Here is a 13745-nt window from a genome sequence, read left to right as displayed (position 1 = left end):
AACCCACCTACTTAGTTTTCTGGTATTAAAGTGATGCCAGCATAATTCACTCATATCTTAAGGTTTAAATTAAATTTAATTAGAGTTTGGAGTTTTAGAAGTTAAACAGTTGTCTCCACAGTTGCATTTATTGCATTTCATTTATTTTGTTGTATTGTTGTTTTTTCCTTTTCAGGATATGTTTATGGATATGTTTTATTTGTTTTCATAATAAATAAATTTTCCTGCTGCTTATTAAACTTCCAAATTTCATCTGAATGCTTCTGGTTAATACCATAAAACATCAGTATGGGTGAAGTTATGCTACTTATTGGCTTTGTATGTAAAATATCAGAGGTGAAGATCCAGTTATGTCCTGGGCAGACAACAGCACAGCATCTTTGAAGTAGATGTACTCAAAAATGTTTATTAGTTTTAAAAAGTTTTCAAAAACCGGTATCAACAAGCACTTCCCCTTATAAAAGCACTTGATAAAATGCAAAACAACAACAACAACAAAAAGAAAATATTTGTATTAAAAACCACAGCAACTTAACACAGTGGAGGGCGGCTCTACAGCTCCTAGCCACTTACAAGAGGAAGGGTAAACTCTTCATAAAGAAACATCAGTGCTAACAAACACACAGACCCACAATGGAGTTAAACATCGAAACTGAGAGAAATCAGAGGTCAAAAAAAGTACTCAAAATAATTAGATGTTACAATCATACAATCAGATTTTAAAGAAGTTAAAAATACAGTATTCTGTATAAAATCACCAGATTAAATCCAGACATTAATTTAGTTCATTCAAAATGTTTGGTTTTTTTTGTCACAGAGGGACAACTTTCAAGCTCATGAAGGGAAGTACAATTGCACAATTGCGCACCGTATATTAAGGAACAGTGCCGTTTCCACATTTTAAAACAAGTGCAAACATTTTCTGGCGTGAATTCCTGTCAAAATCCAGTTCTGCGAGGTTTTAGTGATTCTTCAATTTCTCATTATTCACTGCCAAATTTCGGAAAAGTCTTGATAATGCACGTGATACGCGGTAACACACTATGACACTTAAAGCGTATGCTACAAAACATCATAACAGTGCAAGTCAGGTTATTGTGAACACACACGCACGCACACAAACAAACAATTATATGGTTTCCAAGAGTACATATCCTGTACAAATAGAACAATGTAAAATAATAAATAGTAATAAAACAAACCAAAGAGCACCGGACACCTGGCCACACCCCCAATCTGTACAACAAATGAAGTGAGTGTGACCAACAATACACGGTCAAGAGATCTACTGCTAACACAGAGACACACACGGTTTAGCGAAACAACTGTGATGCTGCCGTGAAAACATCAAGCCTGTTGGAAGGGTGCGGGTTACAAAAGCATCAACAACAGTAAACAAAGGAACCCTCAGCATTTACAGATTTTCACCTTTCCTCTGAATACATTTGTTACAGGCGTCATCAAGCACTTTATTGTCAGAGAGTCCACCACGTTGGAGGCTATGTTACACCCGTGGCCACGGTGCAGCTTACATCTTTGGCATAAGGACATAAGGCTCAGAAACCCAAAGCCCTCAGACGCAGCTTAGAGTCAGCGGCTGCACGACTTCTTTACCCGATGCTTGACGTCAGTGTAAAGCTCGACTTCCACATTTGATCGGCAGCTGTTTTTCATTTGAACCTCAGGATTCAGAGTAAAATTGTCCCACACAAATCAAACAGTGTTTTCCCCCCTTTATAAAGCACAAGGATTATAGATTGTCAGTGCATTAGAATAAGTGTAATATACATGCTCATTAGGCTCCTCTCACTTTCCATGTCTTCCTTTTTAGTAATCTGCACGCGATAAATAATACATTTAAATAGTGATAAAAAGCTCTCGGTTCATTTTTCAAGTGCAAAAGAAGACCCCGTCAGAGAGGTTTGGTTTAATTCTTAGGTAAGTGATTTTATCATAAATGTCCTGTAAGGGTTAAGCGGTCGAGCCCTCGTCTTTCACTGCTCAAAGGGCTGCAACACAGATCCCATAAAATGGTCTGTGTGACACACCTACATGTAACCATACAAAGACTGATAGCATAATTAAAGCTGATCAGCAAATCATCTTTCTTGGTTTAATATAGTGATTCTCAACCTATGGGGCATGGCCCCCTGGTGGGACACAGACTCTTTGCCGCAGAGTGGTGTGGATGCTGATTTAAATTCTTTTTAATTCATTTTTTTTGTTGTTGCTGTTGAAAAAGATCGACAAAATTTGAAGGTGAGAATTATTTTGGTGGCGGGGCCATGCCGGTTTGAGAACAGCTGGTTTAATATTTTTTGTTTTTGTCTGTTTTCTTTTATTGCATGTAAATTTTGCATACGCTTTAAAGAGATTGATTAAGATTTGAACATCTTTATAATCACAATTACAGTCCTGAGAAAAACTAAGTGCACCCTGTGATTCAGTAGCTTGAAGAACAACTTTTAGCAGCAATGACGTAGAAGTAATAGTTTTCTGTATGACTTCCTCAGCTCTCACATTACCGTGGAGAGATTTTGGCCCACTCTTCTTTACAGCATTGCATTCATGCACAGCTCTCTTAAGGTTCCCCCAAAGCAGGCTGAGGTCTGGCCTTTGATATTGCAACACCTTCATTCTTTTTCACTTTCAGCCATTCTGATGATACATTTCATTTTGTTGTGTTTGGGGTGATTTATCTCCTACAGTACATAACCTAATTTAGGCCAAGCTTGACTCTTGACCTGTTTGGTTTTGTCTCCACTTTGGTGTCATCTGTGGTTTGTTCAGATGCTGCTTGGCAAACCTAAAGCAAACCCTGCTGCCATGTTTGTTTCAGAGGGAAGAGATATTCTCTTGGGATTCCTTTGTGGCGGGCCATATTTGTCTTGTAATTCTATTTTCATGAAATTTAACCTTTAACATACTAGCTCAAGCCTGTAGAGCTGAGGCATTTCTACAGTCGGGCCTTGTTGGGACGTTAACATTTGGAAAGATTGTGTCATTGTGTTAGCTCACACCTGAACGCACCAGACCACCAAACTACCAAAACTGCTGCTTTTTTAAAGGTGCTCACCTATGATAACAAGGGTGAACTTAGTTATTCACATGACTGTATACAAGACCTATTTTAAATGCAACTTAAAAGAGGACTAATAATATTTGTATTATTATTTAATCTACATGAAGGGGTTTGAAGAGAGGTTAACGTCGCTCTTCACACTCATCAGCTGATTAACAGAGACTCAAAGTCTATTTAAAATAAACTTTAGAAACTTTAGACAGTATAGACTTATATTGCTGAATTTTACAGTTCAAAGTTTTACCGAATACCTTTTATATATTTCACCAAAATGAGTCAGTAAAGGCCAGTGCTGTGTTTGGGAAGAGATACATATATTTATATTGGTATATTTATATATTAAGATTATGAGTACATTATATGGATTTACATGGATGAATTTGATTCTGTGTATTTGTGAATACATAATAATTTAATGTATGTGTGTACACGTCACATATCTTAATGTTAAATTCAAAACCTTTTAAGCGCTTTTTTTCTTTAAGTAAAGCTACACAACAAACACATATTGTTAGTTTAGGATTAAATATCATTAGTTTTTTTGCACCTAATTTAGCCTGCAGTTCATACACGGTGACAGAAATAAGTAGCGTTGCATAAGGTTTATTCACACTGATCCACGGCTCTGTTATTGATCTGACTGTTCAATAAAATTAGCTGTTTGAAAACTAGCTTTTTTCTCTGTGTGTTTTCTTGTTGACAATTCTCTTGATCAAACAAAGTGAGGCAATATTCTCTCATTAAAGGGAAATGACCAGCATTTTCAGTGAGTGTTGCAGCATTAGCTCAGTTTTTAGCCTGGCACTTAATCTGGACAGACCTCATTGTATCCAGTGTTGCATTATAAATGCCTGAAAATAAATAAAACAAACATCAACCGCAGATTAACATGTTCAACATTACTATAAAAAGCTCTGCTCTCAGCCCATCAGCCCAACAGTTGGGTGATCTTTGCTCTCCAACCAGTCGAGACCACCTGAATGAGCCGCTTCGCTGGTGATTTGCTGAAACAGCGAATCGTCCACCAGCTCCTCTGGGGCGGCGTGCTGATACTGGCCTTGCTGCTGGCTGGGGTCGAACAGCAGGTTTGTGTCCAATGCGTTAAGGTCACTGATGCTACTGGGAAGCTCCGATGTCATTCTGATTTCACCGGGGAAATCGGCCCCGCCTGCTGTTAGCTCTGACACCTGCTCCATGAGCTGATTGCCAGCAGCGAGGAGGTCTTGAGAGGTGCTGAAGTCTAACTGCTGGTGTTGCTGCTGCTGTGAGTTCAAAGCTGACATGATGGACTGCTGCTGATGCTGCTCTCCACCGGCTGCTTGTATTTGGCCTTGACCTGCCGAGAGAATCATTTGTTCACTGATAGAGTTTTCCATGAGGTAATTGGGCCTCTGCAGGTTGCAGGTACTGCTGGAGTCGGAGGTCATCAGGCTGTCAGTGCAGGAGAGGCTGGAGTTGGATTCGAGGATCTGGGTCAGGTTCATACGAGCGGTGTAGGTGGGAAGTAAATTATTGATTCCCACACCCCGCACACTATTCTCGTGATCTCCGTCTAGCTTGCTCAGGAGGACGCTGGCGATGCTTTTGGTGCTGCACTGCTGGCCCGGTGTGGGCGGGGCCTCGCTTTGCATCATGATGTTGAGCGGCACAGAGCGGCTCCTCTGGGCCATGCTGTTCACGCCGAGGTTTGTCTGCCTGTTTGCGAAGATGTTCAACACCTCAGCCGTCACAGGAGAATTAAAGGGAGACACTACCGATCGGGAGGCATTGGAAAGGTTGGTTCCTGCTCCTGTGCCGCTGAAGTTCCTCTGATGTACAGCGGGACTCACGCTGCGACACCTAAAATTTGCAGCAGATGTGTTGGCAGTTTTATTATCCAGAGGGGCAGGCACTGCAAAACCCTCCTGTTTGGCCATGCTCGCTACCTGCTGCTGCACGGGCGAGATGGGAGTCAAGCGGCCGAAATGGCTGTCGTGGTGCCGCGCGTGAGGAACGGCGAAGGCGTGAGGTTTTTGAAAATGGTCGTCTATCAGGCTGTGATAGCCGGGCAGGATTTCCATTCCGCTGTTGGATCTGCTGGCGGTCCCGCCGCTGCTATTGTAACTGTTATTCATCCACTCCAGCCTGGTCTTGTCTGGATGGGTGGCCATCGGTCTCTGCATCGGTTTCACGGGGCTGCTGGAGATGGTGCTGCCGTCATGGAAACCAGTGATGCTGGAGTTAATGGGTGTGAACGCGAACGGGTTTCTGCACTCTACTGGACTGGGAGGAACATTGCTGCTGCAGTTGGAGTGTGGCGTCCCAACCGGGGTGTGGCGACTGCTTCCGAGCGAGCTGTCCACCGGGGTCGTGGAGGCGATGTGGGAGCAGGGGCTTTCTCCTGTCAGTCCCTGGGCTCCTCCCATCATTTCCGACATGGGTGTAGGTGTCGGCGTTTGAATTGTTTGGATTGGGTTACTGTTGTTGTTCGCAGCATGATAGAAAGCCATGTTCTTATTAGCGGACGTCATGTTGTTTGGCATCGCAACCTGCTGGCCCTGCAGCGTGACAGAATCTCCAAACTGCTGCAGGTTATTAAGTTTCATCTGCTCCTCCATCTGCACCAACTCCTCCACTATGCTGTCCTGAGTCACATCATCATCAAAGCAAAAGTAATCTGTCATGTCTGTCTGCATGGGCAGTTGACCGGATGATGAAGCGTGATTCAAAAACTCTAAGGTTTCAGTAGCAGGACTGGACTGAGAGCAGGGCTGCTGCCGGACTCCTTCCAGGCTTGAGTTTGAACCCACACCTGAATGCTTTGGAAAACTGGGATTATCGGGCACAGCATGTGCGTCAACTGCTGCGTGCCCCTGATGTTGCTGTATTAATGCGTGACTGACTGAAGTGCCAGTTTCCATAACGGCAGAAATGTTTTTCCTCTGCAATGAACTATGTGTTTTGGCAACAGAGTAAAAGCCACTCGCTCTGAAAGAAGGAGAAGTGCCAAGTGCGTGGACTTGAGTGGTCATTTTCACTTCTACTTCCCTGGTGGCTGGTGCACTTTCAGGTCTAGCTGGAGCGCCTGGAGCGCCTGGCCTGGATACATTACCCGTCATGTTTCTGATACCATACCCTGGACCAGCAGCACCCTCTACTGGCTGCTGGGGTATAAAAACCCTTTTGATTGGTGAAAGGTCTGGACTGAGCCCTGAACGTTTTCTGAGGCTCTTAGTGGACAAGAAGCCTTGCTTTGTTTGGTTGTTTTCCCCACATGAAGATGTTCTGCTGGTGTTCAGTAGAGACACGGTGCTGGTATTCTGAGTGGAGGGATTTAAGTGCAAAGTGCTTGTATTTTTAGCGCTATTATTGCCGCTGTCGCCTGTGGCCACAGTATTAGTGCTTGAGGAGGACTCTCTGCTGCATTTATTGCTGGACGTTTCCTCGAGACCCAAGAAGCCTCTAGTTTGCAGTATGGGCACACTGGCGGCCCTCTGTACAGCCCCTTTGACTCTATTGGTCATTGCCACTTGTGGCAAAACTTGACTGCCCAAATTTTGCATTTGGCTGCTTTCATGTATAGCTTCAACTTCCATTTCAACATCGATGCTTGGAGTGTTAGAAGTCTGCCCTTGCCTGGCCACCGGGGCCAAAATGGGGACCGTTGAGGAACTCCTCGCGCTCTGACTGGAGCTGGCGTCTTCTGTAGCTTTAAAGTTGATGTCTGCAGATGCCGGCCGCAGCACGTTTGTGAAGGATGTGGCAGTTTCACTGCTGTTGGGTGCGAGCGATATGGCTGCCATTTTGACCAGACTGACTGGGCTGACATGACATGGCGTTACAACAGTCTTAATGGGGCTGTTAGCGATGATCATGGTGGAGGGCGAGCGCAACGCGATGGAAGTGGTGGCTGAAGGTTTAGGGAGGATTTGAGCGTAGCGCTGCCGAGCTGTGCGCTCCCCCGCTGGATTGGACAGAATATTTTGGGGGTGTTTGGGGCTCTGCTTCACTCCTTGGACTGGCTGGGTCACCATCTGGATGTTAATGGGCAGTACTTTGCTCTCCACTGTTCCCACTGGACTCGGGGACATCAGCGGCCTACTCCTCTGAACCTGCAGGGGGAAAAAAGAGGAATCATGAAATCAAAGTCAATGTCAGTGTCTTTGACAGAGAGAGAGATAGAGGGGGCTTTATGGTACCATTTTTTTTAATGATTCCTTTTCGGACTCCCTGCACGTCTGTGTGAATATATCCTTCGTCTCTTTTTACTTCAGGCTTTATTTCAACGGATATTTTTACTGTGTTTTTACCTCGCATGTTTGTTGTCTTCTCACCTGTCATTGCCTGACGAGTTCACCTTGTGCCTTATTACTTTTCTCCTTGGTGTTACTGTTTTTGACAGTTTTGACACCTTTTTGATTTTAACTATGGTTATTTTGTTTTACATTGCCACTTCAGTCCACTTAAGAAACAGCTGGAATTACAGCTATCCATGCAGTTATGTTGTAGATATTTTGTTTATTGGTAAAAACAACTATTTAATCCCAAGTGTTTGATTTTATATTGCATTAAATATATAAAGCAGCCTTGGTGACATTAAAAGGGATACAAAAATGTGTTGGAATATCTACTGATGAATTCTGTGGACTATCATTTCTGGCTTATCTCTTCTTCAGACTACACAAAAAGATAAGATCAGAAATGTGATGTGACCTCAGATAAATGAAAGTTTGACTATTATATTGATGAAAAGAAAATTCAGTGATCTATAAGAATGTAAATCAACAGTAACTGCAGCAACGTGTTGTAGCTAATTAATAGATTAGAAAAGGGTATATTTTTTATCTAATGTGGGTTCATTGTGCTCTAAACATTCATGACGTGCAGTTAATCTTTCCTTCAGTGGGGAAAGAAATGACACATGATGGTGTGATCCAGCTCTCTCTCTCACCGTGATCGGGCTTGGCACGGCAGCAACCACGATGCCTATAGTTGGTTGAGGCGACGGAGGGGTGGGACTACCACAAGACACACCGTCGTCTGCCTTCCTAATCTGTCCCTCTCCAGGTAGAGGAGATGTCAGCTTTTGTTCCTGTTGCTTTCTCTGGATCTTCCTCTGGAGCTGCTGCTTTGCGTCGACAGACGGAGAGGACAGCATGGTCACATGAGGCTGGAAGGAGTGAGCGTCTGCAGCCGGGGCGAAGGCTGAGACGGTCTGTGAACCTTTCACCTCTGAAGAAAATCAAAAGAAATTTGTATTCAGTATACATCAAATGCTCCTACAAAAAGAATATATAACACTATGCAGGGGAACTTAGTACTGTACATCTTCAGTTATTGCAAAAACAATTACATTTGAGGTAGCAGAGTGTTTTGCAGCATGTTCCCTGATATATTCAGATGTAATTCTACTGGTTTCAAAAGGGAATTCCTTATTATTAAAACCTGGCAGCCACCAGCGCTACCCCAGCCTCCTAGTGGATGTACCAATGGTATAATTTTGAAAATCCAAGGTGATTTTCAGGAAAGTTGACCCCTGACCTTGACTTTGAGTTCAAGATCACTGAGATTCAAACTCATCTGAGACTTTTAGTAGATGCACCTATTTCTCTTACTCCTTAGTATTTGTGGGTTTCTGTATTGTGTATCAGGTTGTTAGTCACTCTGTGTTGAGCATTTGGATTCACAGCTTTTAGTTGTTGTATTTTGTATTTAAGTTTCTGTCAGTGCAAGTGAAATGTTCATATTTTCTTGTTTCCGTTTTTTTCTTATTTTCAAGAAATATAACATCCAATTTCACTGCTGTGCAGATTACACTCAGCTCTACTACAGCTCTCCAAATCCACAGCTACTCTCCCACCCATATCTATTTCTGATTGTTTAAGTGAAATCAAGGTCTGGTTTGCTCACAACTTTCTTAAACTTAATGGCACTAAAACTGAATTTATTTTAATAGGCACCAAATCAAAACTTTAAACCAGATGTTTTTCATTATCCATTGATAACTCTGTTGTCACACCTTCCCCTCAGGTTAAGAGTCTTGATGTCATACTCGACAGCACTCTTTCCTTCACAACACATATAAATAATATCACTCGGTCTTCCTGTTTTCATCTTTCAATAACCGCCTTTGTCCTTCACTCACTCCGAACTATTCAAAACTCTATTCAAAATTGCATCATGATTTTTACCTTGTTTAGCTTTTATACTTTCATGCTTGTTTTTTCCATGTTTACCTTGTGTTTTTATTTATTTACTTATTTTTTGTAATATTGTAAGGTGACCTTGAGGGTCTTTAAAGGCACCTATAAATAAAATGCATTATTATTATTCCATTCATCCATTCGCTTCCGCTTATCCTTTTCAGGGCGCTGGAGCCTATCCCAGCTGTCATAGGGCGAGAGGCGGGGTACACCCTGGACAGGCTGCCAGTCTGTCGCAGGGCCAACACACAGGGACAGACAACCATTCGCACTCACATTCACTCCTGCATTCTATTATTATTATTATCATCATCATTATTTTCATTATTATCCATCTGACTAACTCTGTTTCTAGTCTTTCGTTCTTTAGTTTCGTATTCTGGTTTTCTTTAGGGTTTAGGTTATTATAAATCGGATTCCTCGTATTTTTACTTTAGTTTGGTCTTTGTAGTGTGTTCTTGCATCTTGTTAAGGCTTTGTCTTTGTTTTGTGATTCCCCTTTTAGTAGCTTCCTGTTTCATTTGTGCTTTCCCATCACTTTTACTTCCTTTGTCTTAATTAGCTTCAGCTATGTCTTGTTACCCTGGCGTTTCCCAGCCCCCTGATTACTTCACGTGTCTATTTAAAACCTGAAAAGGTTGCCTTAATTCTTTGTTGAGTCATACTTGCTTATGTGTTTACTGTATTTCTGTTTGGATTTATTCACTTATTTAACTTTTCCATATGTGTACTTTGTGTTTTGCCTTAATAAAAGGTTGTTTTACGTTTCTCAGGTTTGACTTAGCAGTGTGCATTTGGGTCCCTTTCCTGTGTAACCCTGATATCATCACACAAAAAAGTCAATAGCTCATTAAAATGAAAAACAAGGACTAACAAAAGAAAAGTCCCCCTTGAGCTCCCACCTGACATCCACATTGCTCTGCATCTAGGAAGGGTTGCCAAGAAACTTATTCTTAAAACCTGGCAGTCTGCCTCTCCACCTGCCTTTGTACATGGGATTAAATCACAGAATCAAAGAACTGTGCAATCTCAGGGTAAATTAACATGTGATGATGGGCCTTTATTTCAACCATCGCGCATTATCTCTTAAAAGTAGAGATTCCTGCTGTTCTCTTGGCTCAGTTATGCTTATATCCCACATGTTTCCTTTGCATCCTCACTGTACATTTCAGTGTCTGGGAGCTTCTTGTTGGTTCTTTGTTAAACAATTATTTTTTACTTAAATCTCAACACTGAACTTTCCAGTTTATGAGGTATACAAATATATTGTGTAGTGGTTTAATAAGCCTAACAAGTGAAAAGCTGATCTACCAAAATAAAAATGCAGAACTACCTGCTGAAGAGAGCTCTAGTGAATAAAGGAGCAGCTGAAGGTAGCTGTTCAGTTTATGTTACAATGATGTGACAATTCAGTGACATTATTATTTTGTTGTCTTTTTCTTTGCATTGATTCAATCACAAAATGCTCTTCATCAAAATTACATGTTTAAATAATATATTATATATTGAACAGCTTAGATCTTTGCACACTTCTGTGTGCTACGCTCCATTTGAAGTGGGAAGCCTGAAATCCAGAGACACCTCTGAATCTGTCTTCTTGAGCTTGTCACTGGTACAGTATGCAAGCTTCAGGGCAAAAATGATCGCCCATGAGTTTTATATACTGCTTCTGGTTTATAAAGAAAACCTATTTTAAGTAGTTTTACTGTAAATTGAGTATTTAACAAACACAAACATGTTTTTTTCTGAAATGATCACACAGTTGAATAAAAAGTTCTCTAATTTATTTTAAAGTAAAACTGAAGATTATAATCGCTGTAAAGATTTATTGCAAGGTTCGCAAGTTAGACTGCTTGATGTTCCAGAGCATAAGAGTCCAAGAACAACATTAATCTGGTGTAGAGACAGAACTTCAATAGACGGATAAAGCCATAGGTGCGTTAACAGCGAGCTGCCACCAGAAGTCACTCTTGACCTTTATGTTCTGCACTCTGGGAACATCAAGTTGTCAAGTGTCCTACCTGCTGCTGTGCCGGTCATTATGGTGAGAGCTGCCAAAGACTTGTTGCTGATGTAATGGCTGTCGATTAGGAAGCGAGCCAGGTCCTCCACAGCATCAAACTGGCGTTTGAGCACCTTTTGAGCCCACTCACACACAAGATCACAGGCTGCAAACCGCACCTCTTCCTTAATACTGCTCAGCTGGCCCGGGGAGTCGAGTACATCACACTGGGGCTGCAAACAATTGACATTTAGTTTCATATATAGACACATATATATGGAAAAAAAGCTATATTCCAAAGACATAATATTAATATCAATATGAAAATAAGTGTAAATAAATGTGCTTACTCCATCTCCTGTTTTATGGAGGTCCAGAGTTGGTAAAGACGGCATCTGAACAAATGGTCTCTTCCTTAGGCCACTATAGCAGTATGTGAGTCAGTGTTAAGATAAAAAATCTCAAAGGATCTCAGAAGAATACATATGACAACTATACAGAGGAAACCCTGAATAAAACACAGCCTGTGTAGTATTAGCAGCTCAATACGCCATGTCATAACAGAAAACTGGCAGCGCCAATTCTCATTCGTAAACTGCATCCAAATTTCCATATTTATCTTTTGTGTTACCTGAGCCTTAAATTAGTATTACTGAGTTATCTTATTGGAGTTACTTTTTATCTGTTCTTGTTAAGTCTTGTTGTTATTGTTTTCTTTTTCATTTTGTTCCAAAGTCCCGTACTACAAAGCAGGATTTTGGCTTCTCCAGCTAAATCCAAGGTGGATCTTTTTAATGGGACATATCACTATAGTAACATTTGGCGCAGCCCTAACCGGCAGTTAATGAGGTTATATACCCGATTAGAGATCAAAGGGTGTGGAATCACCACGACTGCAGTGTTACAAACGCATTATAAGATCATCTGGACCTCTGTGCACGGGGAGTAGGAGGGCCGGAAGTTTTTGTTTTATTAAAAATATAGAACCTTAGCCGCTTCTTTACTCCCAATTTTTTTCCCTGTCAGCTGCAAAATAAGTCACTCCACTTTTTTATTGTTCTATAAGAGTTAATACATGATCCTAAAACAGGTACATGATTATAATTTTTCAGGTTCTCGTGTATCTTAATGATAGAGCTGTGATAATGATAAGCCTTTTACTTTCTACAGTCAGCATTTCTGCCAACTGTCCTTCCAGCCTTTAAACAGGTTCAATGTTATTAATATGGCAGCTCCCCCCCCACTTTGATTTGATTTGATTTGATTTGATTCTGTATCATGTTCTTAACCTTTTCATATCCCTGTGTAGGATTGGTCACTTTGTTCCCAGTTCACTTCATATTTGTTATTGGTTCAATGCTGCCAGTGACACACTTTTGTCTTTACAAGTCCTTACATAGAGCTTTTCTACTCTTACTGAGCACTCTATATAACTTGCCTCGTTCACACAAGCACTTTCTTTGGAGATGCAAACTACCAGCCTTCTGCTTAGTATATGACCCGCTCTACCTCCTTCCAATCTACCTTTATCAAGGTAGACTGACAAAGCCTGGGTTGATCACCACCTTTGCCCGACCACTCGTCCTGATTTTCGATGTTGGGTAAAGCGAATCCAGATAACGGATACTTTGGGTATGTTGATTTGGCTTTGCAGTACAGGGACCTGGTGTTTTGGTTGGGCCACAGCTTTTCTGTATCCTGTGTGTTCAGTTATGTCCTGTTTTACTTTGTTAATTAATCCTAATTACTTTCAGCCTTTTCTTGTCACCTTCCTGTTTTCACTTCCCCTAATTACCCTCTGAGTGTCTTTCCTTTGTTCTTTGTTGCTTTGCAAGTTCTCTTGTTTCTTGATCCCTATGTTTTCTGGATTTTCTCCTTGGATTATGCTTCTTTTGGAAATAAAGAGCTTACTTTTTGTTTGAATCCTCTGCCTGCAGCAACCTGCATTTGGCTCTGCTACTCTACACGATGATAATATATGATGAGTAGACCAGTGCAAAACAGCCGAAAAAAGTATTTATAGTATTCACTGGCTGGGACAGAGTGTGTACACACTTCAAAGATGTTTTTTTGTTAAAGATTCAGTTCTGATGAAGCTTGATTTATACTTTTTAGTAACACTCTTTGATGACTTTAATGTCTCATGCTACACTCAGGCTTTGTTTAATTGTAGATGAAAGCTTTGCCGACTGTTACTAGAACAAATAACTAGAATTATTGGTATGCCATCGTACGCCTCCAACAGTCAGCGAAGTTACACGTTACATTCATGTTTGTCCAGTCAGGTAATAATTGTAGTCAAGAAATTAAATACTGTATGTGGGAACCAAGCATCAGTGTCACCAATTCAAACAAAGATGAACAATACAGGGTGGGCCATTTATACACCGTAATAAAATGGGAATGGTTGGTGATATTAAAGTCCTGTTTGTGGCACATTAGTATATGTGAGGGGGCAAACTCCTCAAGATGGGTGGTG

General features: G+C 41.4%; 1 protein-coding gene across 1 annotated transcript in view; it reads right to left on the bottom strand.

The window, feature by feature from the left end:
* Positions 1–396: 396 nt before the first annotated feature.
* The window catches only part of LOC102204024 (DNA-binding protein RFX7-like), a 28343-nt gene continuing 14994 nt past the window's right edge, over positions 397–13745 (bottom strand). The window contains exons 6-9 of the mRNA XM_005741647.1: positions 11617–11701; positions 11286–11499; positions 8013–8293; positions 397–7173 (exon numbers count right to left, since the gene is read on the bottom strand). Coding sequence (XP_005741704.1) covers positions 4003–7173; positions 8013–8293; positions 11286–11499; positions 11617–11701 — 3751 coding nt within the window. The 3' untranslated portion in view covers positions 397–4002. The remainder of the gene's footprint in view (positions 7174–8012; positions 8294–11285; positions 11500–11616; positions 11702–13745) is intronic.

Source organism: Pundamilia nyererei, unplaced genomic scaffold (genome assembly GCF_000239375.1).
Source record: "Pundamilia nyererei isolate P.nyererei 1_Seehausen unplaced genomic scaffold, PunNye1.0 scaffold00112, whole genome shotgun sequence".
Classification (NCBI taxonomy): domain Eukaryota; kingdom Metazoa; phylum Chordata; class Actinopteri; order Cichliformes; family Cichlidae; genus Pundamilia; species Pundamilia nyererei.
Note: the sequence above shows the minus strand (reverse complement) of the source record. Positions and strands in the feature narration are given on the sequence as shown.